General features: G+C 60.5%; 2 protein-coding genes across 2 annotated transcripts; both read right to left on the bottom strand.

Moving 5' to 3' along the window:
• Window positions 1-1,725: 1,725 nt before the first annotated feature.
• Window positions 1,726-11,881, bottom strand: P4HB (prolyl 4-hydroxylase subunit beta). Its single transcript, XM_032429826.1, has 11 exons — window positions 11,664-11,881; window positions 10,617-10,823; window positions 9,170-9,303; window positions 8,860-8,997; window positions 4,759-4,863; window positions 4,453-4,578; window positions 4,127-4,327; window positions 3,697-3,817; window positions 3,407-3,588; window positions 3,236-3,322; window positions 1,726-2,611 (listed from the first exon to the last, which is right to left on the bottom strand). Exons 1-11 carry the CDS (start codon window positions 11,812-11,814, stop codon window positions 2,531-2,533), a joined length of 1,533 nt encoding a protein of 510 aa, XP_032285717.1. The 5' UTR covers window positions 11,815-11,881; the 3' UTR covers window positions 1,726-2,530.
• A 5,114-nt stretch (window positions 11,882-16,995) lies between these two features.
• On the bottom strand, window positions 16,996-21,041 carry ARHGDIA (Rho GDP dissociation inhibitor alpha). Its single transcript, XM_032429856.1, has 6 exons — window positions 20,948-21,041; window positions 19,285-19,500; window positions 19,080-19,163; window positions 18,726-18,802; window positions 18,578-18,641; window positions 16,996-18,377 (listed from the first exon to the last, which is right to left on the bottom strand). Exons 2-6 carry the CDS (start codon window positions 19,472-19,474, stop codon window positions 18,178-18,180), a joined length of 615 nt encoding a protein of 204 aa, XP_032285747.1. The 5' UTR covers window positions 19,475-19,500; window positions 20,948-21,041; the 3' UTR covers window positions 16,996-18,177.
• Window positions 21,042-25,200: the final 4,159 nt, after the last annotated feature.

Genomic DNA, 25,200 nt, shown 5'->3' on the forward strand with positions numbered 1-25,200 from the left:
CCCCCCCGGAACACATGACGACAGTGCTGGGCAGCTGCGCCTGGTCCCCGCTCTCTGGGTCCTCAGGGTCACCCACACCCGTCGCTGGGGCAGAGAGCACAGGATGGGACTCAGCCTCCCACCCCAGCTGTGACTCCTGATGGCCTTGCCCTGTGCTGGCTGCCTCCGCGGGAGTCCGTGTGTCCCCCGGGGGGAACAGCTCACATTTTGGAGGGCAGGGCTGCCATCCTCCTCCTACAGAAGCTAAAGTGCCCAAGCTCACCTTTCCTTGGAGACGTGTCTCATTGTGTCGGCACCACACGCATGAACCCTGGAGCGGCGAGCTGGAAGCCAGCGCCGGCACAGGCCACCCAAGGACCAGGGCCGCTGAGCTGGAGGAGGGGCAGAGGGCCTGGCCGGCACCGCCCGGGGTGCTCACACTGGGTCCTCCGGGCACACTGGCTGTGGACCGCTCACCTGGGCTGCCGGCAGCAGGGAGGGCAAGGGCAGGCACCTGGGCCTCTGGCTGGGAGAGAACACTGGGAGAACCACGTTCCTAGCACATCTTCCGGGCGCGTCTCCCGGTGCGCACCGGCCCCGGGAAGCCCTGACCGGTTCATGGGCATCAGAGCTGGGGGGCCGGGGATCGAGCAATGCGTATGTCCTTCCTATTCTGGGGGCAAGTCGGGGCTGGAGGGTTTGGTGGGACTCGTGCAGTGGCAGGCAGGGCTCCTTGGAAACCTAGCTTTGTGCACTCTGTCCTTGACCTAAGGTGGACTGTATGTCCACGTCCATTCCCTCCCAGGATGTCAGCCGGCAGCCCTCCGGTCCCACCTGCCACTGTAGACATGCTCAGAGACCAACAGATGCAAAGCCCCAGGTGGCGATGGTCGGGCAACCACGGGAGTCCTGCCAGCCCCCGTGCGGGGCTCCTGTCCTGCTCTCAAGAGGGACTGACAGGTGCCGCCAAGCTCCCCAGGGCCCCCAGGAGTCACTAAGTCAGGCTCACAAGTGCCATCTGCCCAGCCCAGCAGCTAGACTTCCTGTCTGTAGGAAAACCAATTCCAATTGTTCTTTTCTCAGCGTGAACTACAAGCAAGCTGAGGTTCTAGAAATCAAATTACATTTTATTTTTTTTTAAAGATTTTATTTGACAGAGAAAGACACAGCGAGAGAGGGAACACAAGCAGGGGGAGTGGGAGAGGGAGAAGCAGGCTTCCCGCCGAGCAGGGAGCCCGATGTGGGGCTCGATCCCAGGACCCTGGGATCACGACCTGAGCCGAAGGCAGACGCTTAACGACTGAGCCACCCAGGCGCCCCTCAAATTACATTTTAAAACCTGTGTGATTTAACACGTGACCCTGATTTGTGCAGGCTCGGTGGTAAGCGTAGCAATGCTTTCAATTCACCCATTCCTGAGCTCACACTGCCAATTTCTCATCAGGCCCTGCGGTGGCAGGAAGACAGGGCAGGGCGCTGGCTGGGCGGGCTCCACATGGGACCACGTGTCCCGATGCAACGTGGAGCAGCACCCACATAGTGGCCGCTACATGCCCCGGGACAGCACCGGGACACCCATCCCCATCCAGCCGAAGCAGCCTGGCCGTGTGCGCTTGGTGACCCGTGACACGCTTGTGGCTCCCGTGGAAGCACCACAATCCAAGGTGCCCCGACTAGGAGAGGCCTGACCCCAGCCCATTCCCCGTGGCCCAGAGAGCTCGTACAGCAGAGACAACAAGAGGTAGTAAAATTTCAACTTTATTTGGCCAATGTGTTCAATTCCAATATCGTGGTAGAAATGGCTGAAGAACAGCCCACGCGTGGTTCGGCTCAAGCACCCTTGGCCGTTTCCCAGCCTGGAGATGGAGGGTTCTGGTTCTGCCTGCTGCAGGCCTCGGGGGCGCTGGAAGTCACAGAGCACCGGGGGGCCTGGCTCGGGGAGGCAGGGGAGCCGCCCGGGTCTGTCCTGGGCTCAGCCGGCACCCCCCACCCCCTGCAGTCGTACAAGGCCCCCTGTGACGGAGACCCCGTGTCTCCATTTAAGCCAACAACGTGAGACCCACGCTCCGTCACGGCGACACCGGCATGAGGTGAGAGGGACCCGTCCAGCCTGGCCCGGCCCCTCCCCACGCAGGGGACAGGAGTCTCCAGGGAGGCCCTGACGTCCAAAAATGTCTCAAAATCCCACAAATGGAATTTTTTAAAGTGATAGTATAAACCTAACAGGAAGGAGACTTCACCTGCATGAGATTCCAAGACATTTTAACGAGAGCTTTGGACAAAACCATGTACGAAAAAGTACATCACAATTTAAAAAAAAAATCGGCCCACCAAGGTGAGCTCGCCTGGAGAGAAATCCCTTTCCAAAAATTGAAAAGCAGAAATAAGAGATGGGTCTAAATTTACACGTGTTAGGATGAAGTGTTGTTTCAGAAAAATTCCCTGCATTTCCGGTTGGTGTTCCCTCCTGCCTGTGAGGGTCCCCGGGCTTCCGGAGGCCGCGCTGCTGGGGCGCACCGCCCACGGGGCTGTTGTGTCTGGGGCACCCAGGTCACAGCTCATCTCTCACAGCTTTCTGATCCTCCTCCTCCTCCAGGTCAGGCTCTTCTGCTTCTTCCAGATCTTCCAGATCCTGGGGTGGGGGAGGGAGGACACAAAGAAACCCGTCAGGGAGGGCCGTGCGGGGGTGTGGTCGGGCCGGTGGCACAGCCCGCCCCGTCACCCACAGCCTGCACGGCAGGACCCAGCCGGCCATTCGCACAGGTCTCTAAGAGCAGATGTGCAGGGGAGCTTCTGCAGACAAGACAGGGTGGGAGGGGGGCCCAGGACCCCAGCCTCCAGGGACTGTGGGGCCAGTGACAGCCCCAGGACCCAGCAGCACGAGCGGGTCCACCCCGCCAGCTTCAGCGTGCGCTCCCTCGGCAGGCCTGCTGCCGCTTCCGGGCGGCCCCCGCCCCCACCCCAGCAGACGCTCTGGCCTGGACGACCCCCTGCACCGCCCCGGCTGCCCAGGGCGGACGTGGACAGGCCTAAGCTGCTGGGCGGCGGGACACCTCAGCCAACCGGCTGGGGAAGAGCTTCTGCGTCCCAGCTAGCAGGGAGCCTGATGCGACGAGTCTACGGTGCTGCAGGCAGACGTCAGCATTTCAAGACCCTTCTAAAGGCCTCCACCCGGAGTGTTCCTCAGGGAGAGTGGCTCTGCCCGGCCCAGGTACACACGCATGCCCCTCCAGGGCGCCCACCGACCCCCACTCACGTCATCGTCCCCGGCCCCGTCCTGACCACCGCTCTCCAAGAACTTCTTAAAACCGTCGAGTGTCCGCTCCCCGTTGTAATCAATGACCTGTGGAGAGGGAGAGGGAGAGGGAGGGTCAGGCAGGAAGCCGGGCGGTGGCACACACCCCCCCCCCCCAAGCCGGCGGCGCACCGTCCTGTCCGTGCTCGCAGGGAAGAACTTCAGCGTGGGGAAGCTGTGCACTTTCACGGCCTCCACCTCATTAGCCGTCGAGTCCATCTTGGCGATGAGGATGTTTTCATGGTCCTTGTACGTCTCTCCCAACTTATCCCAAATGGGAGCCAGCTGTTTGCAGTGCCCACACCATGGGGCATCTGAAAGAGAGCCGTGCTGAGGTGCCGAGCCCAGCGCCGCTTTCCGCCCGCCCCCAGCGCACACGCCCTCACAGGCCAGACCAGGGAAGCTGGAGGGGCTTCACTCACAGAATTCCACAAAGACATTCTTTTTCTCGTCAAAGGCAACTTCTTCAAAGTTCTTCCCAACCAGCACCTTGACAGGCTGCTTGTCCCAGTCTTCAGGCAGCTCCTGGCTCATGAGGTGGGGCTGGAGGGCAGGCGGAGCAGGGTCACGGACGCCTCGGGCCCCCACCGGGCCTCGGGGCCCCCACCATGGCTGGGGCCCCCACCTGTCCTCAGAGGACAAGAACTGCTCACGGAACCTCGGGAGAGGGCCGTGCCCACGAGGTCGGGGCTGCTCCACGCTCCCCAAGCAGGGGGACCAAGAGGGGGCCCTGTCCTCAGGGGTCTCCACTCAGGCACAGACATCCTCCACATGTGGCCACAGGAAGCCTGGGACCCTGAGGGCCCCGAGGCCAGCACAGGCCAGCCCCACGCCAGGACGCAGCTCCCCCACCTTGATCTTGCCCTCCAGGAAGCGGTGGCAGAACTCCTCGATCCTCTCTGCCGTCAGCTCGTCCGACTCCGGCTTGTACTTGGTCATCTCCTCCTCCAGGGTGATGAGGCGCACGGCGGGGCACTCCTCCTTCTTGAGGCCGAAGAACTCGAGGATGCGCTGGTTGTCAGTGTGCTCGCTGTCGATGAAGATGAACAGGATCTGGGGGCAGAAGAGGCAGGGTAAGCAGGGCAAGCGGAGGGCTGAGGCAGTTTCTGGTCCCCACTCACCGGGCCCCCCCGGGACAGTCCTGGGGCTGCCCTGCAGCAGGCGTGGGAGCAGCTCACCTTCCCCTTGAAGCGCTCGGCGGCCTTCTTGAAGTTGCTCAGCTTACTGTCGTAGTCAGACACGCTCTTGGGCAGGAACAGCAGGATGTGGGTCTTGATTTCACCTCCGAAGATCTTCGGGGCTGTCTGTGTCGTAAGCATAGGTTACCGGGTGTGAGCCGTGAGCCGAGCCGTGAGCACAGGATATTCTCTCAACCGCTACGAGGCCACCGATGCAACACTCCGTATGTGGGGGTCCCGAGGCCGGGACCTCGGGGCTCTCCCGGGCCACCCCCTCAGGGCGCAGGACCCACAGGAGAGCCGCACCTGCTCCGTGAACTCGATGACCAGCGGCAGCTGGTTGTGCTTGATGAAGTCCAGCAGCTTCTCTTTGGTGACGTCCCCCTCAAAGTTGTTGCGGCCTTCATCAAACTGTGGACGCAGAGAGGGCTGTGAGCACCTTGGTGCTCCCAAAGCCTCCCTCAGCACCCCCGGCAGCCCCGGCTTGGCAGTCTGACAGCCACCCTCCTGTCCGGGCTTCTGAGAGCAATGGGGGAGGAAGCCACATGCCTCTGTCCACAAAACACAGCCAGAGGAGGGCTGCAGAGAGCAGCATCTTCCCCGGCCCCAGGCAACAGCGACACCAAGGGGAGAGCGGGGGCCTTTCAGAGCGGCTGCAGTTTCCTGCTCACGCTCAGAACACGCCCTCTCCCGAGCGTGCTGTGCCCTTGGATGGAAGCAGAGTGATGAGGGACGTCCTGACAGGAGGTCAGCCAGGGATCCCTCCACCAGGCAGACGTTAGTGACTGGCAGAAAGCGAACACTCTCACCACTCAGCTGCAGTCATCTGGGAAAAACCAACTTTCACAAGACTGTTACTTGTGATTACAAATAACTTATTTTTTTTTAAAGATTTTATTTGACAGAGAGAGACAGTGAGAGAGGGAACACAAGCAGGGGGAGCAGCAGAGGAGAAAGGAGAAGCAGACTCCCGCTGAGTAAGGAGCCGAACGTGGGGCTCGATCCCAGGACCCTGGGATCATGACCTGAGCCGAAGGCAGACGCTTAACAATGGACCCACCCAGGCGCCCCAACTGTTGTTAATTTGAATGAACGAGGTTTAAGTTGCCTCCACACCCAGCCTGGGACTAGAACTCGCAACCCTGAGGTCAAGAGTCACCCCCTCCACCGACTGAGCCAGCCAGGCGCCTCTGGATGAACAAGGTGTTTAAAACATTTCTTAGGGGCTCCTGGGTGGCTCAGTTGGTTAAGCGTTTGCCTTCGGCTCAGGTCACGATCCTGGGGTCTTGGGATTGAGCCCCACGTTGGGGGGTCCCTGCTCAGTGGGGAGTCTGCTTCTCCTTCTCCCTCTGCCGCTCTCTCTCTCAAATTTTTTTTGAAGATTTCTATTTTATTGAGAGAGAGAGAGAGAGAGAATGACAACATGAGAGGGGGAGGGTCAGAGGGAGAAGCAGACTCCCCACTGAGCAGGGAGCCTGATGCGGGACTCGATCCCGGGACTCCAGGATCATGACCTGAACTGAAGGCAGACGCTTCACCAACTGAGCCGCCCAGGCATCCAATAAATAAAATATTTGAAAAAAAATTTTTCTTCTCAGTTCTAATTTCTGACCCAATAAAAATCAATAGGAATAATCTGCGACCACAGATTGGATCCCCGATAACAGGAAGAGTTTGAGGAGTCCTGGGGCCCAAAGGTGGAAGGCTGCGGTTGTTGCCCAGAGAGGCCCAGGGGGGCCCTGCAGCCAAGCCACAGCTCTGGATGGGGCGGCGCAGACACCACTCCAGACGCAGACGGGCCGATGCTCTGCCCGCGCCTGCCCAGGTGAGGGTACATGAGCCTGCGGCCATCCCCTCTGAACTGCCAGATCAGACCCAGGGAGAGAAACTACTCTCCTTTTCTTCCCAGTCATTTCCCTCTACGCTTCCCCAAAGGAACTTCTAGAAGAGCAGGTGGCCGCTCCCCGCTCCCGCCATTGTTCCGTCAGAGCCGGAGCTCCAGCCTGACGACAGCGGCTGTTACGTCAGACCGCACGGGAGGCTGGGCCCTGGGAACCCCCCCACAGATGAAGCTGAAGCCTGCTTCCTCCTCCCCAAACCTGGGGCAGAGGAGAGGGAACGCGGGCAGAGAGGCCAAGGCCAGGAGGCCCGGCTCCAGCAGGCGTGCTCGCCCAGGCGCGCTGTGAGCCCCGACAGAGGCACTGTGTCCAACTGTGTCCACCCCCACGCTGTGAGCGGTCTGCCCGATTTCACGCTGAGGCCCGAACAACAGCCCTGCCCCATGCCATCTGTCTCGAGACGCAACCTTCTCAGTGACGGTGCCACATCCCACCACGTTCACGTCTACTTGGGGGAAAAGCAGCCAGCCCGCCCTCACTCAGCTCGGGACAGCAACGGAGGCTGGCTCCCTCAGGCCCCGACAACAGACGTCCCCAAAGGCTCGACGCCGCAGGCAGTGGAGGAGAGGGCTAGCCCCACAGCTACTCCTGACCCCGCAGCTTCAAAGAATAAAAAAGAAACAGTGACAAAGACAGAAAGTAAGTAGCTCTCAAACCAAACGTCCACCGGCAGTGACCCACAACCCAAGACGCCATCCTTCCAGCGAGTGGCAACTGGCCACTCCTGGGAGCCCACCTGCCCTGTCCTGCTGGGGAGGCGCCCGGCTCAGCGAGGCCGCCCCTCACGGCCCCGGGCAGACAGGAAGACCCAGCGCACTCGGAGGAACTGGGCTGAACAGCCTGGACGAAGGGGGACAAGCAAAGATTGGGAAAATGAACCGGATGGTGGCGGGGAAGAGGGGAGGCAGCAGGGCACGAACTCGGGAGCTGGACCTGAGCCTCCGCCCTCCTGGCCGTGGTGCGGCCTGCGGGACTGCGGCTGTGGCCACCACTCACCTGCACAGCACCAAGTCCCCCCAGCCGCCACCAGACCCAAGGGGGTCGGCTGTGCCCGGCAAGCACGGACCACAGGAAGGAAGTACACGGCGGTCAGCCCAACCGCCACGCTCACGTGGAGCCTCTGCAGACCTTCAGGGACACATGAGCACCAAGGGTCCTCCGTGAAAACTGGTGCTCTGGATCTTCGGGGTGACAGGGGAGCAGTGTGTGGACGCAGGAGGGTGTACGGCTCTCGGTGGCCTCAGAGAAACTCCTTTCTCTGTCAGCCTCAACCTCAGGACCTAGGACTCTCACCACCCCCAGAGGCCCACCTCACCCACACCCCCAGGGGCTCCCATGGGCTCCCCCCATCACACACGTGACTGGGATTTCCTGGGCCCCCGGGCGATGACTACTGGCTAATCTAGCAACGCTGCTCCCTTTGAGAGTGAAGACGACGTCTGGAGTTCTGAGAAAGGACGGACTACAGACACAGCGGGATGGCAAGGACACTGGAAGAAAGCCACCCCGAGCCTGGGTGTCCCCGGTCCTTCGGCACGCGGCTGAGAGACACCCTCGCCCCCCCTGCCAGTGCCTGGCAAGGCGTCAGATGCGGGAGTGAGCACAGAGAGCTGACCGCGGCCCGGCTGCCCCCCCACGGGGTGCACACACAGGGTGGCCCCAGCCCAGGGCCCGGCCCTTCAGAGCACACGCTGTATTGCTTTGCTGGAGCTCTAAACCTGCCCTCCTCCCACGCGGACTAACCAGGATAAAGAGGCCCCATCTCCACCCCCGACGACATGCCTCTGTCCCCGCTCTCCTGGCTCGTTCTCCCTTCCCACCGCCTGTGCCATCGGAACGGCGCGGACACACTACCGGCCAGCGCAGGACAGCTGTGCTCCGAAATCACGGGGGTTCAGCCAGCCCACCTGGCTGTCTAGTGGCTAAAACAAAAATCAAGAGACTCCTGTGACCCCATGGTAACGCTGCCCACGTGAGCCAGGCCACGTCCCAGCAACGGTGCCGGCAACCGAAAGGCACGTGGCCCCGGACCCGTGCTCGCCACACTGTGGAGGCCGGGCTGGGCCAGCGGTGGGGACGCTCTCCCAAGAGCCAACACTCCCGAGTCCGTTTCTGGTGAGCAAACGGGAGCGCGCTTCACATGGCAGTGTCCACGTTAAGTAACGCCACGGACTTACAATCCTATGCTCAGGACCAGTTAAAATAGCACACTTTGCTACATGTGTTTTACCAGTTTCTTTGAGAAGAGCTAACCCTGCAGAGCGGCTGTGCTTGAAACACGGCCCCGGAGCTGCCACACGACCCAGAGCAAAGGGCCCACGGCGCAAAGTCTGAAGGCCGTTGTCTAAGCGGCTCCTATGATCTGACGCTGCACGACGGGCCCTCGGTAGGTCCAGCTGGCGGCGCGGCGCTGCCCGGGCAAGGTCCTCAAGCGCTGGGAGCAGTAAGGAAAGCAGCCCCCGCCGCAGCAGCTCACCGCCCGGGGCGGGGCCGCAGCAGGGCCACTCACCTTCTTGAAGAGCACAACCCCGTCCTTGTCCAGCTGGTATTTGGAGAACACATCACTGTTGGATGTGATCCCAAAAGGTATGTCATCGATGGCTTCTGCCGCCAGCAGGAACTGCTTGGCAAAGTCCGACTCCACGTTCTACAGAGGAGAAGAAGCAGAGGTGGCCACGCACCCTGACACCGAGGATCCCTGCCGGGGTCAGCAGCAGGACAGACCGCGGTGCCCAGGCCACGGGGAGCCCTCCTCCCACGACGGGGGGGTGGGGGGGGTAGAGGGGGAAGGCCCCAAGATGAAATTCCAAAGCCTCTACCTTGAAGAAGCCAATGACGGTCACCTCGCTGGACTCCAGCAAGGCCTCTGCAGCGGCCCCGTCGGGCAGCGTGGTGGCAGCAGGGCCCGTGCGCTTCTTCAGCCAGTTCACGATGTCCTCGGCCTCTCTGCCGGCTGTGTCCAAACACATGCGGTTCCACTGAAAACCAGGGCCCACCCTCCCCGCCATTCTCCTCTGAGCTCGCTGCCTCTTTCCACACACCTGTGCAAATCCTAGGGCTAAATAAAGCCTGTTCTGTGCACCCGAGAAGCTCTGATGGCGTTTGGAGCAGGGGAAAGGCAGTGCCCACTTCTGGGCAGTAGCGGGACAATTCATTTTCCTTCTCCGGTCCCTCTGCATTTTCTGAATTTCCCTGAATTTAAACTCATTAAACACACACACATACACTTTCCCCCAGTGGCCTCACTCGTCTTAATTAAAGATGTAATAGAATTTAAAAAAAAAAAAAAAGGCTGGTTAGTAAGCCAGCCGAACACCAGCTTTCCCTGTGAAAACAGGCTGAGCTCCAGCTGGCCTTGGGCACCCAGGCCGCTCAGGTGTCCCTGTCTGTGGGGTGGCCTACCCCACAAGCCTCCCAGCCTAGCAGGCGAGAGCGATCCTGCACCTGCGTACCACCCAGGGCAGATAAAATGAAAAGCTACAAGTCTGCTCCTCCTGAGACTGAGGCCAATCACTTTCTCCCCTCAGTTTGGCTACCTGGTCCAACGTGAGGAAGTTGCGGAAGCTCACAATTAAAAGGATTCTCCTAAGTGGCAACTCAGAGCTGAGTCATCAGTTACAGGTGGAATTAAGAGGAGCTGTCTCCTTCGCCAAAGCTACGTGTCAGTGATGGGATCATGGGAACTGCGCACTTCCTGTTCCAAAGTGAACACAAGTGAATGTGGGAACAATAAAACAGCAGCCTGGGAAGGAGACCAGAGTCACTGGCGTCAGGATTAACTAGGCTGCTCCAGAGCATTCTGACACGAGAGCCACAGAACCGGTTCTGTAGACAAAAGTCTCTCCTCTCGTCAGGACCTACCAGGCCCCAGAGGGGCCCAGCCCCAGGAGGCAGCCCCAGAGGCGGCTGGCCACGAGGGCTCCTGCCGCACAGAGCTCCGCCGCACAGGTGAGTGATGCCGGCCTGTCACTCGGCGGCACGAGGCTTGGCGGCTGGCACACCCGAGTGCCATCACTACACTTGTCGCTCTGTGTGGTCCCAAGGGCCCCAGCCTTCCTCTCCTCACTGGTCAACCTTACGACAAGCCTCAGCTTGCTATCCACCCCTGATGGCTGTCCCTCCCCACCCACGAGGTCCTGCAGGGATGGGAGAACACTCCTCACGAGAGCCTGAGAGGCTGAACTGGACCGAGGATGGGTTCCCGTCCCCGCCCCTCAGGCACGTTCCACGGCCTGCAGGCAGTTACGGGCGGCGTGGCAGTCGCACCTGTGTACTCCCTGGGAGCAGCTGTGTCTCCGTTCTTGAAGAACTTGATCGTAGGGTAGCCACGGACACCATACTGCTGGGCCAGATCAGACTCTTCCGTGGCATCGACCTTTGCCAGCCTGATCTCCGAGCCTTCTGCCTTCAGTTTCCCAGCAGCTTTGGCATACTCAGGGGCCAGAGCCTTGCAGTGGCCACACCAAGGGGCATCTGAAAAAGAAAACGGGGTGCTAGAAGGCGGCCCTGACCAAGCTGCACGGCTCCCCGTGCCTTCTCCGCCATACCTCCTTCCATAAAAGCCTTATCTCCTCACAAAGATAACCCCCTGTGAACACACACAGCTGAGCTGATATCTCGATGCTCTTAGGCAACATCGGGACAGAGGCCACGAACGGCAAACCGACACCGACACCCCCGCTGCTCTCACAGCCAGCCCGGGACAAGCCTGACGAGGGGCGCCTTCCTATCACCTGCAGGCAGCAAGGGCAGCCGTGTCCCTGGGACTGCCCTCTGGGAACACAGGGAGGCCAAGAAGCTAGCGCCACAACGCCTGTCCACGTAGCCAGACCCGTCGCGAGCGCGAGCCTCGTCCGGGCGCACCTGCCCCAGACTCGAGTTTAGGGGCGAGAGCTGCCTCTCTCTCCCCTGAGGTCAGCAGCCGCCCTGGGCTCAAGCGTTCCGCCCCAGACGGGGTGTCAACACTCACAAACACAAACAAAGCTTCCGGACGCTGGTGACAAGCCGGTGGAAGGCGGTGCGGCCGGGAGCGGGGCGCTCTGGGGTGGGTCCCGGAGGGCAGTGCGGGGTCCGCCCGTCCTCCCGGGCTAACGGAGGGACCCTGCCATGCGGACGTCAGGCACGAAGGCACGGGCCGGCCGTGGGCCTGCGGCCACCGCCAGGGTCCGGCGCGGGCAGGAGGGGCGCCCCGGGACGCTGACAGCAGCTCCGCGGGCTGCCTTGGCCCCGCGGAGGAGCCTCCCGAGCCCTGGAGCCCCCCGCCCCCGTCCCCGCCCCGCGGCGGCCCGGCCCGGCCCGGGCGGCGGCACTCACAGAACTCCACCAGCAGGTACTTGTGGGCCGCTAGCGCCTCCTCGAAGTTGCCCTTGTGGAGCACCAGGACGTGGTCCTCCTCCTCCGGGGCGGCGGCGCCCGCGCGCGTTAGCGCGGCCAGGGCCAGGCAGAGCAGAGCGCGGCGCAGCATGTCGGCAGCGGGCGCGGCGCTTCGGTTGGCGCCGCCGGGACACCGAGGCCACGAGAGCGCGCGCTGGCCGCCCCGCCCCTATAAGCCCGAGCGCCGCCGCGCGCGCGCCCGCCCGCACCCGCGCGCGATTGGCTGACGGGCTCCGGGGCCCGCCTCCAAAGCGCTCGGATTGGCTATCCGCACTGGGCCCCCGACCCCGGATTCGGAATCGCTGTGGTGGCTGCCCTCGCCCTCGCCCGGGATTGGCCGAGGAGCTCGCGCTCGCACTCTTCCCGGGTTTCTCATTGGCTTCCGGTGGAGAACTTTCTCTTCCTCGACTTGTGACTGGTGGCTTTCTCTTACACCTTCCGCGGGTCTGGAATGGCTGCTGCCTTTGGAGGCCCGGGCTCTGCGGCTCCTGATTGGCCAGGAGATGGGCGCATCCCCGCGCGATCCTTCGTCGAACGTGGCAGTGGGGCGGAGTTCCCAGATGAGGGGCGGAGCTGCGCCTGCGCCTCTGAAACCCCTCGTGTTGCATTCTGATTGGACGGCTTGTTCGTAACTGACACCGCCCCCCCGGCTCGGCGAGCCGGAAGTTGGTGTAACGCAACTTCCGGTACAACTTCCGGTGCCCGGGAGGGTCTGGCGGTACCTGCCGAGGATCCTGGCTAGGGGCGTGGACAGCGGCACTCGGGGCTCGGCGGGCCGGGGCGGGCTCGACGGCGGCGGGTCGGGGCGCCGAGGAGGCGCGCGGGTGGCGTGGGGATGACCGGGGCCGAACGTGCTCGGGCTGGAAGGCGGGCGAGGAACCCTCCCGGAGTGGGCGCAGGAAGAGGGGGAGGTTGGGCCGTTCCACCTGCGGGTCCGGAAACGGGGACGCGGCCCCGAGGCCTGGGGGCAGGCGGCCCCGGAGCGCTGCTCGGCGTCCGGCCGGTGGAAGGCTCCGGGGGGCGACGCGGGGCCTTGCAGGTGCCGCCGCCCCTCCGTCCCCGCCGGCTGCCGACCCCTCGCAGCTGTCTGGTGACCCCCGCGCGCTGCCCCCGAGATTGCTGAGCACGGGCCGGGACTTGGTTCACTGAGTACGGGAATTCCCGTAATTTTTTAATATTGATACGTTGCATTGATGTTTGAATGCATTGGGTTAAATGAAAGTACTCAATTTTAGCCATGTCCTTTTTTTTTTTTTTTTTTACCGAGCTTCTAGAAAATTTAAGATAACAGGTGTGGCTCACATTTTAATTTTGTTGGCACTGCTCTAGACCGATCAGCTTGTCCCTTTCCCTCACTGCTCAAAGCCTCTGCACCACCTCTGCCTTCCTCTGGCTGCCCTCCCCACCCCCACTCCTTGAACACCGTTTTTCTCCAGAAAACCTTCCTCTTTATTTGTATTCACTTCCTTTGTTACGAAAGGCCAGCACCACTAGTTTTAGGACTCATCATCAATTTAATAACTTGGCAGGAAGAAAAGAAACACACCCACATTAAATGTACACGTTGGCTGTAGTAACATCCTCATTTCAGAAATGGTACGGCATAGAAAAAAATGCTTTCGTACTTTTGAGAGTTTGCATTTGATACATTGCATTTGAGGGTGTGTTTTCCCATCTCCTATGTGGGGCTCCCTCAGCTAGAATATGAATTCCTTAAGGTCAAGACCAGTTTCTCTGTGTCCTTCCCCCAGTGCCAGCAGAGCAAGGGTCAGCAAAGGTGGTTGTATCCATTGTGATATGTCTTCACAGGGGTAACGTGACAGGAGTTGGGACTTTGGGCACAGAAGGGCTATGAACATGTGCCTGGCAGGTGCCGGCCTCCACCCCAGCTTCCGAGGGGCCCTGGCCTGGTGGTTCAATGGATGAATGACAGCTCTTCATAACTAATAATTGCAAGCAAAGTCCCCTTTGCTCTCTGGGAAATGGGGGGCAGTTGCTTCATGGCTGCTTTCCTAACTCCAACGTTTTTGTAATTGCCATGACCCTTATTTTACAGACCACAATTTGGGGCCTGATGTAAGGGATATTTGTATCTTGTCTAGATTTCAGAGGCGCTCATGAGACCAGTGTTCAGATGCCTGCATATTGGGGCTTGGGTTTTTTCTGCTGATGGGGACAGAGTGAAGAGATTTAAATTGCCATGATGTTCATTAGTTTGTGACGATTTGGAGTAGCTTCACCCCAGAGCATACAGTCTTGACAGAAGATGAGAATTTTGGGATCAAGGGGAGAACAAACCAGACAAGGATCCAGTTGTGGCTGTGAATGAGCCTTACTCTCTTTTGAGTCCATGCCTCCATGGCTGCAGCAGAGTGTAGTGGACGCACCTTCATGCAGGTGATGACCGTGCAGCCCGGGTGGCCACAGCGGGGCCTAAGCAGGGCTCTGGCCTGAACGGGGCACGGTATCTTGGCATCTTGGCTGCACTGATGTGCCTTCTCAAGGTGCCTGCTCATCTTGAATTGGCCTCATGTACCAACCTGTGCAGGAGCAGCAAAGTGGGGTTCTCAGCTGGAAGGAGGGCTGTTTTGGGGAAGGTCTGAGATCCCCAGTTTCTGTGGGGTTGGTCCCAGAACACAGGGGGGTTCACTGAACACCTCTGCAGGCCTCAGCTTTGAGGGGAGGGCTGGCATCCACCTCCTCCTTCCTAAGACCCACTCACATACCTTCCAAAAGCATCTCCAGGGGGAGGCCATGGGGCTATGTTCACCTTGTACCCTGGGCCCTGAGCTGGAATGTGCCCTGGGAGGTCAGCGCCGCCCCCCCACCCACCCCTGTGACTGTGGCTCTGGCGTCTCGGGACCAGCACCGCTGCTTCACGACAACCTCCAGGCGTCTCTCATTCTCTGAGGAGGTACCCATTAAATCTCATGTGAACTACTTACTGAGTGATAAGATGTTTTGATAAATACTGTTCTCAAAAATAGAGTTCTTGGGTTGCTTGGGTGGCTCAGTCGGTGAAGCATCTGCCTTCGGCTCAGGTCGTGATCCCGGAGTCGGCTTCTCCCTCTCCCTCTGGCCTCCTGCTCGTGCTCGTTCTCTCTCTCTCTCAAATAGATATAAAATCTTTTTTTGTTTTTTAAATAGACTTCTCAGAATAAAACTCCTTTCCAATCTGTGATAGGATAGGAGGTGTTGAGGGAGTGAACAGCAGGCTCATGGGCACGCTGGGCTACTGAATGACAGCTGTGCCACAGGGTCCCACTGCCAGGCAGGACCACACAGCCCTGCACACATGCATGCTGGGGCGCAGTGGGGAGCTGTGGCCCTGTAGGGGGGGAGCGGAAGGGGGTCCTGATTATGGAGTGGGACAGTGTGGGGCATGAAGTTTATCATAAATCACAGTAATTGGTGATTAATCAGTCACATCGGAGGTCCTGACCTGGCATCCACTGGCACCTCCTTGGTGGAAGAAGGGCCCATCTGGGAGTAGATGAGGAGGGGGCAGCTTGGGGGTTCCTAGAGGACATGGACAGAGGGCAGGGTGGAAGAGGACCACAGGCACAGGCCCCCAGGCTGTACGGATAGGCTCAAAGTGAAACCAGGAGGATCGGGTTAGACTTGGGACCCAGGAGACACGTCCCAAGACAAGTCCTGCAGGCACCACCCTATGTGGCCCTTCACCCGGGGAGGGGACCCAGGAGACACGTCCCGCAAGTCCTGCAGGCACCACCCTATATGGCCCTTCACCCGGGGAGGGGCTGGAGCAAAGTCCTGGCTCTTGGCAAGGTGCCCGTACAACTCAGCACTTAGGGTCCGAGTTCACGTGTGTGACTAAAGCTGGGAAAGTCCACGGCCTGACGGAGCCTCAGAAGGCCCTGGCCCGCTGAACTGTTGATGGCACGATTACCCTGGGTTTAGATTTTCACCGGACCTTTGAGATGTGCCGGGAGAGGTGTGGCAGCGGCCGGCCCCAGAGCCGCGATGGGCCCGCTGAGCTGGGAGCTGCTGCCTGCTCACACCTCTGGGGGCGGGGGTGAGTTTCAGAGGTAGCTGGTCCGAGTTCGGTGGGGAAGGCGCCCAGACCCAGAGCCCAGAATGGTGCAGCCCCACTGGCTCTCCCTGCCTGAGCCCGTGCCACCTGACTTGGGGCAGGCCCGCTCTCTGCCCCTGTGGCATGTGGAATCGAGAGCCCGGGCCTCGGCTGCTTGCTGTGGCCGCTCTCGGACCTGTGTTTGGGCAGGAAGTGCCACTTCACTTGTCACCCAGCAGGGGGCGCCGGTGAGCGGGGCCGAGGCAGTGGCCAGCCCCGTGGAGGCGGCCCTGGCACAGGCTGTGGTCACTGGTCCACCCCAGCCCCAGCTGGCGATAAGGGGCTGGCAGAGCACACCCCGCAGGTAAGCACTGGCAGGAGGGGCAGGCCCCCAGCCTCTAAGAGAGCAGCTTCCCGTCCCCACCAAGTGTGGCACAAAACCACTTTTCTAACCCACTCAGACGGCGGGGAGAGAGGTTTCACAACAGGCATCAGGCCAGATGAGAGGGTTTCTGGAGCTTAGGTTCCCCATCTGCCTTTTCCGTCCCGGGGCTGGGGAGGGGGCACATAGTTGCTAACGCCCTGGGGTGGTGCGGGGGGGGGGGGGCAGTGTCATCCTTCTCCCGCACCCCCCACCCCCAGGGTCCCGTAGAGGCCATGCGGGGCAGTGGGACTGGCTGTCCTTCAGGAGTCCCCCTTGCTGCTCTTTTGCACCTCTAAGCAGTGAGGGTCCCCCAGTCTCCTCCCGGCTACCCCACTTCACCCATTCCACCTTTGGACCCCTGATCCCGTGGGGCCCTCCAGAGCCCTGCCGCCCACAGCGCTGACTTCCCGGCGCCCTCCTGCCTCCACTGCAGGGCAGCCCGGCCACACCATGCAGGGACCCTCTCACCCCCTCCCTCCACGGACTGCCTCTGGCACAGGTCTCGTCTCCAGCGAGGTTCCCCTTCTTCAGGGTTGGGGCATTTCCTCCGTGGAGCCCGTGCTCCAGACTCCCAGAAAGACCTGTGCACCCACCCCCCACTGGCCAAGAACAGTATAACCTGGGCAATTTGGGGAGACACCAGGCCTACACCCAGTGAAGCACTGGCCAGATGAAACTGGTATGAAAGCCTTCCATTCACTCTCTTCCACAGCCACAGGTGCAGTGGCTGCGGCCTGGGGGGAAGCCCCAGCACCACCCCATGCACCCCAGCTGCCCCCCACCCCCCTCCGGAGACAAGCAGCAGACACCGTGGCTCCTTTGGGGGAGTTTATTTCCCGGTCAGAAAAGGAGAAGCAGGGTCAGGCTCCTGAACATTCTAGGCCCGGGCCTACCAGGGGAAGCAAGGGGAGGGGAGGCACAGGGGAGGGCTCCGACTGTGCGCGCTTGGTCCCGCAGTTGTCCTGGCTGGGTCCAGGGAGGGCCTGCCGGGGATGGTGGCACCGAGCCTGGGGGCAGAAGTGGCAGGCCAGGGGGCCCAGAGGACGGCACGTATGGAGGCAATAAATACTGGCAGGCCAGGCACGCGACTCCAGGCCGGCAGGCCCCGGTGGGACAATAAGGCTCGGCCGCGGGCTTTGTCCGCCGCGGGCTCTCTGCTGGGGCTGTGGGCTCCGGCACTGCCCACTGGGACAAAGAAGGCAGAGGTGTGAGGACACCTGGCCTCCCAGATGGGAATGGAGGCAACTTCAGTTTTGGCAAGTTAGCTTTCCCCCAGCCCCTGGAGCCATCCGCACAGCCCTGGCCGGGGGAGGGGGCTGGCCAGGCCCTGGCAGGCGGGGGGGGGGAACAGCAGCACACCCCACACACCTCCCCGGGCCACGGGGACTGCGGATGGGGCAGGGACCGGGGGGGACCACATGCTCATGCAGACATGGGGGGGTTAGAGGTTAGTGACGGCCCCCACAGCACACGTTCCACATGTTAAGGCATCATGGTTAGACAGTTACTGACAGCGATGGATGAACTGACCGGGGACAGGTGAAAGCAGGAGGGTGGCTGGCCCCCAAGAGGCCTCGAATCATGCACCCCACCCCACCCCCACCCCGGAAGAAGAGAAAGAACAGGATTCAGGGCAACTGCAAAGGCCCACAGGGACCTGAGCACCCCATGAGATTCCCTTGGAAAAGCCAGGGCCTCAGGTCGGGTTAGGACAGGTGGGGGAACCTGAAGGGGTACGGAAGGGGAGGTGGAGGCCTGGCCTGGAAGCTCCCTTCCCCGTCTACCCCCCCAGCACAGGCAGAAGCAGCAAGGCGAAGACCACCGAGGAGGCTGGGGCCTGCGGGGCAGGGCCAGGAGGGATGGGTAGGGTCGGCCAGGGGGGCAGACCCATCAGCACTTTGGTAAGGGGTTGGGATGGGGTGGGGGTGGTAGGGGTGGGGCACGTCAGACAGGTCCGTCTGTCTGTCCGAAGGCCTGCCCGCCTCCCGGGCCAGGGCTCAGTCCTTCCATTCCTTTTTGATGGTGAGGTTCCACTCCCAGGACAGGTGGTCAGTCTTGTCATCGTCTGTGAACCGGGACTTGATGTTGTAGCTGCCTCGGGCCAACATGCCCTTGGGCGCCTCCTCCGTGGGCGTCAGAAACTCATACTCCTCCGCCCGCGGCCCGTAGCTCCCCACCATGTAGTCGGTCTTGTCAACTGTGTACAGGGGATGAGCCGGTCACCAGAGCTGCCTGACCCACCCAGGGCCGAGGGCACACCCCGCCTTCCTCCTCTCCCTCCTGGTCCCAGAGCCCTTGGGCCACCTCCACCTCGCCCCTTCCCACAGGCCAGCCAGGGGGCAGCCACCCCATCTTGGAGGCAGGGTCAAGCACCGCCGCCCCCTGCCCCCCACTCACTCTTGACGCCTTTCCTGTACGTGTGCTGGATGTACTTCATGCCGGACACGATCTCCCGGTTCACCTGCGGGGAGAGAACCCAGGCAGAGCTCGGTGGGGGCCCTCCAGGCCCAAGGCCTCCCAGCACCTCCCGCAGCGTCTGCCTTACTCGGAAAGAGATTTTTATCCGGTACTCCACGCCCTCCTTCAGTACAAAGGACTGCTTCTTGAAGCTCTCCAGGTCGCCTGCGCCCAAGACAAGAATTGCGCTAAAAGGCTCAGCTGCAGGAAGCTGCTCACCCCAGCGTCTCCCGTCTGCAGCCGCCCCGACACTCCTCCCGTTCCTGCCCGGCCCCACAAGGCCCCACAAGGCCCCACAAGGCCCCGCCCAGGACCCAGGCCACTCCGAAGCCAGGGCCTGCAAACTTCCTGGTTGCACTTCTTCCGCGCCCCACAAGAGGGCACCCGCACTCTGAGAAACAGCAGGGAGCCAGCAGCCAAGGACCTCAGTGATGCCACTCACCTGTCAGGTCCAGCTCCAGGGGGCCGGGGGCCGTGCTACACACCAGGGTCAGGCGGGTCACAACAACATTGGGGACGCTGGGGTCTGCGGATAAGAGCAGGTTAGAGCTCCATCCCACCCGACTTGCCGTTGGCGGGGAGGGGGACTGGCAGCAGAAACCCAGAAGTGACAGGTGTCCCTCTTGGTGCCGCCTCAGCCCACTTACCAGCAGACACAGTTACGCGGCCCAAGAGGGCCTCCTTGTATTTGCGCAGACTCTCATCATCCTTGTCCAGCTCCTGGATCTCCTGGATGCTCTTCTGGGCGGGGGGCTTATAGTTGACTGAGTGCTCATCCTCCTCGTTCTCGGCTGCGATCTGTGCTAGCTGCTCAGCTGTAGGCTCCTGCTCAGCCATGCTCGCCTCTAGCTGGTCTGAGACACCTGTGGGCAAGGACAGGGCTGTGGCAGCCTGAAAGGACGCAGCGTCTCCCTCTCCGGCCCCTCAGCAAGCCCCACCGCCAGCACACGTACAGTGTATTGACAGACCCTCTGCGGGTAATTGGACCCCATATTTGGGCCCAAGGGAATGTATGCCTTTTGGAGAAAAGCAACTGCAGACAGAACTTTGCAAAAGTCCCAAACACAGACTCCTGAAGCCCAGAAAGTGCCCACCTTGGGGACCCGCTGGAAGTCTCGGTAGAGCATCCAGAAGTAAGTAGGACCTGCTTAGTCCTGCTCCCCAAGAAGACCAAACATACATCTCCCACACCTGGGGGAGGAGACAGCACCCCCAGCCCCTACTGACAGGGTGGGGTCACCTCCAAAATCCCGCGATTCTTTCGAAGCTGCCCAGACCCTCTGCCAAGGAACACCTCCTCCTGGGTCTCCCTGACCAAACACACTCACTGGGCTCTGTCCTAACAGTGAAGCAAGGCCCCATCCTGCAAACGCAGGGTTCTCCTGGAGCTCAGATGACCGGGCCAGCCTGAGTCCCACAGGTGGGTCCCAGACGGGCATGAGGAACCCTAACCATCTGCCAACCTTCTTTCCAATTTGTGAGAGTATGTGACCTAGAATGTGGGAAGTGCTGCAATGCCTACCTGGTCTCAGGACCCTCTCTTCCTGGATCCTGGCCCCAAAGAGCTTGGGACAGCGCTGGGGGAGCAAGGAGCAGTGCAGGAGGCAGCCCACTGGGCTCCCTAAGGTTAAGGATCCCCATCGCACCCCGCTAGAGTCGCCGAGGAATAGCTGAAGCCCACTCAGATCCTCTGGCCGGCACAGAAGTCCACGCTAGACCTCAGCGTGCCCCGGCAAGATAACCAACACCTCTCCCCACGGCACCGGGCTGGCTGCCTGGAGCTGCCCGAGCACCAGACCTCACAAAGGGCCGCCGGGAACCCCGAGCCGGCCGGCCGGCCGCCACAGGTGGGGTGGGGCCCGCCCGCTTTTCCAGGCCTCCCGGCCGCTTCCTCTGGAATTCCTCTACGAGGCTCACGCCCTGACGCCACCCAAGTGTGGCCGCAGGCGCCAGGCTCCTCCGAGTGCGATGGCCGCGGCCCACACTTCCTTCCGCAGGGCTCCGCAATCTGGGCGGGCGGGCGCACCGCGCGGGGTGGGGTGCTCGGGGACCACGCCGCTCGGGCCGGGCGCCGCGCCCGCATCCCCGGGGAGGGGGCGCCAGGCCTGGGTCTGGCCGGCGCGCATCTGCGCGGGCGGGGGCGCCGCGGGACACGGGCGGCGGCCCCTAAGGAGGCCCGCGCCCACCCCCGGCGAGCGGCGCGAACAAAGGCGCGGCGCCCCCAGCCCCAAGGCGCCCCCCTCCCCGGCCCCGCCCCGCCCCACCCCACTCCATCCCACCCTGCCCACCGCCGCCACCGCCGCCGCTCACCGGAGGGTCGACCGCGCCGCTCTCGCGCTCCCTCCCGCACGGAATGACGAACGTCGCCGCCCCGCCCGCGCGCGCCCGGCCTGCCACTTCCGGGGTCACGCGACTTCCGCTCGCGCCGGGCGGGCGGCGGAGGGCGCATGCGCGCGCGGGGGCTGCCGGGAGCGCGCCGCCACCATCTTGTGGAGGCGGCCTCGTGGGCGCGTCCCGCGAGGTCGGGCGGGGTTGGGGCTCTGCGCGCTCTGCTGCCAGTGTTTTCTGGTCGTGGGCGTCCTCGGGGCACGGCCGCCAGCCGAGGGCAGGAGGCAGTTTCACGGCGTCCCCCGTACGTCGTGACCTGTCCCCGAAGTGCCCTAACGCGCGTCTGTGAAGCGCGGGACTAGCGGTCTTTGTCGTCCGACTGCCCACCGGCCGCCCTGGGGTCCCAGCGCGGCGAGAGGGGAGCCTGTGCCCGAGGCGCTCCTCGCCCCGTGCCTTCGGGGGCTCCCCGGCGCAGGTGGCCCGGTCGCTTCCGTCCGCTGTCCCCCGTGCACGATAGAAGCCCCCGGCTGTCGGCCGGTGCCCGACGTGGGCCGCGCGCAGACCGGGGGACCCTATGTAGCCCCCAGCAGGTCCTCGCAGGTCCCCAGCAGACCCCCAGCAGGCCCCGGGCGCCTGGCCACCTGCGCCGCTGCCCTCGGCCTCCGCCCGAGCTGCGGGGCCTGGCGGGGATCGCGGCCGGCACAGGCGGCGCACAGCCCATTGTGTGCAGGGGGGCGTTTTCGGTCGCGAACTGAATGCAAAATAGGAACCTGGCCATCTTTGGGAGATTTTTTAATATTTGAGGAATATTGCGGATTTTGTGTAACCTAGGAGTCGCGCCGTCCGCTTACTGTGCAGCACGGTTCGGTGTGTCGCTTGTGAGGCTTCCTGTCGTAAACCCGGAACCCACAGCCCGCTGTCCTGCGTAGCCCAACTGCAGGTAGAGGGAAAGTCTGCTTTCAGATTACCCAAGGGCTTCATTTATTTAATTTTTATTTATTCATTAGAGAGAGCGCACAAGCAGGGGGAGCAGCAGAGGGAGAGGGAGAAGCAGACTCCCCGGAGCAGGGAGCCCAATGTAGGGCTCGATCCCAGGACCCTGGGATCGTGACCTGAGCCGAAGGCAGACACTTAACGACTGAGCCACCCAGGCGCCCCCCCTAAGTGCTTTTAAAAAACAAAACAAAAATCAAAAAACCCTATTATAGAAAATTTCAAACATAGATTTTATTCGGAATCAATTACTGTGTAAAAACATGTACCCTTCATTTAGCAGCTTAAGACAAAGTTACTCTAGAGTCCTGAGGATCAGGGAGCTGCTTGGCAGGCGGTTCTGGCTCCTGGTCTCCAGAGGTTGCAGCAAGCGGCTGGCCAGAGCGGTCGCCCCTAAGATCCGCTGGAATTCCAAGCTCTTGCAAATGCTGTGAGCAGGAGGCTCAGTTCTTCGTGGGCTGGAGTGATTTAGTGCCCTGGCCACCGACAACTCCTGGCCCCTCCGGAGGGCTGCTCACAGCAGGGTAGCTGGCTTCTCCCCCGTGAGGCCTCAGAGAGAGATGGGCATAGAGCAAGAGCCAGCGAAACAGCAAGCACTCAAGACGAAGCCACGCTGTCTCTAATAACCTACATCTCAGAAGCAGGGTCCCTCCTGCACTCTTCTGGTCACACCAACCTGCCCTAGTACCGTGTAGGAGGGGACCACAGGGGTGAGAGCGCCAGCAGGCGAGGCCGCTGGGCCTGTCTTGGAGGTGGCCCACCACATGCACCAAAGTAGAAAGAACGGTATTATGAGCCCGTGCACCTGCCGCCTAGCTTCAGCAGTTACCAGCCTAGGGCCTGTCTGGTTCCACTGTGCCCTCCCTCCTCCCCATACACACAGCTGGTTTGAAGCAAACCTCAGAGGGTGTTTGCACCGTCACTATTTGAGCACGTATCTATCTCAAAGGACGGGGATCCTTTCTGGGGAGAAGCAACAACCATGGTACCATCATCCGCCCTGTTCGCGCATCCACTGCTGTGTGAGGGACCACTCCAGAATGCGGTGGCTTCAAGCAGGGATTCACAGCTCTCTCTGCTCTTCTCGGGCTGAGTGCAGCTGCGGGCAGATCAGGTCCGTGCTGGAGCCCCAGCCCGAGCCTTCCGCACGGCTGCTGTGCGATTTGGCAGCCGGAGTCCAAGAGCCCATGTTCTGAGAGGCCTGTTCACAAGTCTCCTTGTGGACCCACAGGGAAGTGCCAGGAGCCAAACTCCTGCAGCTTTTCACTGGCCAAGCCCTGAACCTGAGCCAGCCCTGGTCTAAGGGCAGGGAGTTAGAGTCCACCTCTCTTGAAGGGAAGAAAAGCATAGAACGTGTGGCCCGCACATTCCCCTTCTGTAAACACGCTGCCTCCCAGGACCCCCAAAAGTCTCCTCCCATCTTGGCTTCTGCTCGGGGCGCAGGTGAGAGCGAGGCGGGGGTGTGGCTTTTCTTAATCTGAAAATTGGGGCTCACAACCCAGAAGCCCTGCCCCACAGCACCAGATAAACCATCCCATCCCCCTGCCTGAACTGCACCATCTGTGAGGGTGATAGAGAACCACATTTGCTTCCCACTGGGTTTTGGGTAATTTCTTATGGAGCGGTCAGCATCTGGAATACCAACCAGGAACAGTCTCAACAGTCCTAAGCATCATTAGAGATTCAAACAGTATTTTCCTTGATTGCATTGTGAGTTCTTTCACTTTTTGGTGGACTCGGAATCAAGTTAAACTGCAGGCATTGCAGTTAGAAGTATGCTGGTGTCTTAATCCATAGAATCATCCTCTCTACGCTCCACGTAGTGTCCTGTTGAAGGACGCTGGGGTCCTGTAGAGCCCCCCACGGCTGAGACCTTGGGGGCAGCACCCAGCCCAGCGCAGAGCCGTTCCTGTCCCCTGTCCTTTCTGTGGGGTGGAGAGCAGACCCGTGGGAACCAGCCCGTGGGGAATGTGGTGTGGTGCTTCCTTTAGTGTTTGCACCATCACAAGGGGGGCCGTGACACTATTTTGAACTTTTTATCAAATTAGCAAAGAACCTAAGAGAGGCGAGCGTGCAGGGTAACAGCATGGCCTTCCCTGACACGGGGGTGGCTGGTGGGGCTGGGAGCACGCCGTGAACAGACACCTTACACCGTAACAGTGTTCAGATGGTGTGTCTCAGCAAGGACCCGTTTACAAACGTACCCTGAGGAAATCACCGTGGGTGGGAGCAGGGGTTTGGTGACAAGGTTTACTGCAGCATTTTTACGGCATCGAACATTTCCTCACATGCATCTGAAAAGCGTGCAACAGCCTCAGGACAGACCACCGAGGGGCCCCGTGCTCTCCCATGTCACAGGAATATCTAAGAGGTAATTAATAAATGTTAATGCACAGTACTTAAAAAACCCTGTGAATTAAAACTTTTCACAGGATTCAAATAAAATAGTGAATGATATAGACAAACTAATTTTTTTTTACAGCTTTATCAAGGTATAATTTACAAAATCCATCCATCCAAAGTTTATAATTCAATTATTTTTTAATAAATGTGTAGAGTTGCAAAAACATCACTCCAAACTTTATGTTGAGCTATTTGTCCTTGTTGCCTGTTCCCAGCAGCCCATCTCTCCCAGACCCTGACGACCACTGTCCTGCTTTCTGTACCTATAAATGTGGAATCACACAACCAACAGTCTTAGGATGTCTTGTGATCCCCCTAGAGTGATGTTGGCATAGAATGTGTATTTTGTCCTGTTTGTTGTATAAGTATAGCATATTTTCTTTGTACTCATTCGTCAATTGATGGACTTTTTGTTTCCTTTTGTCGATTGTGAACATTTGCATTTGTCCTTGTGTGAACGTATGTTCATTTCTCTCGGGTACCTTCCCAAAAGTGGAATTCCCCGTGTTTTCCAAGGTGGAGGTACCATTTTACAATCCTGCTGGCACTATCAGAAGGTTCCAGTCAGGCACACCCTCGATGATACTTGGCATTGTCTTTTTGATTAAAGCCCAGTATGACATGGTGTCTCATTGTGGGTTTGACTTGCATTTCCCTGATGAAGAGTCTTCCTTGGAATATCTACTCAAGGCTCTTGTCCAGCTTTAAATTGGGTTGTCTTATTCAGGTGTAATAGTATTTATATGTTCTGGATATCTTTGACCAGGTGTATGATTTGGAAATATATATATTTTTAAGATTTTAAAGTCATCTCTACACCCAACATGGGGCTTGAACTC

This window comes from Phoca vitulina, unplaced genomic scaffold (genome assembly GCF_004348235.1).
Source record: "Phoca vitulina isolate PV1807 unplaced genomic scaffold, GSC_HSeal_1.0 scaffold41, whole genome shotgun sequence".
Taxonomy (NCBI): Eukaryota; Metazoa; Chordata; class Mammalia; order Carnivora; family Phocidae; genus Phoca; species Phoca vitulina.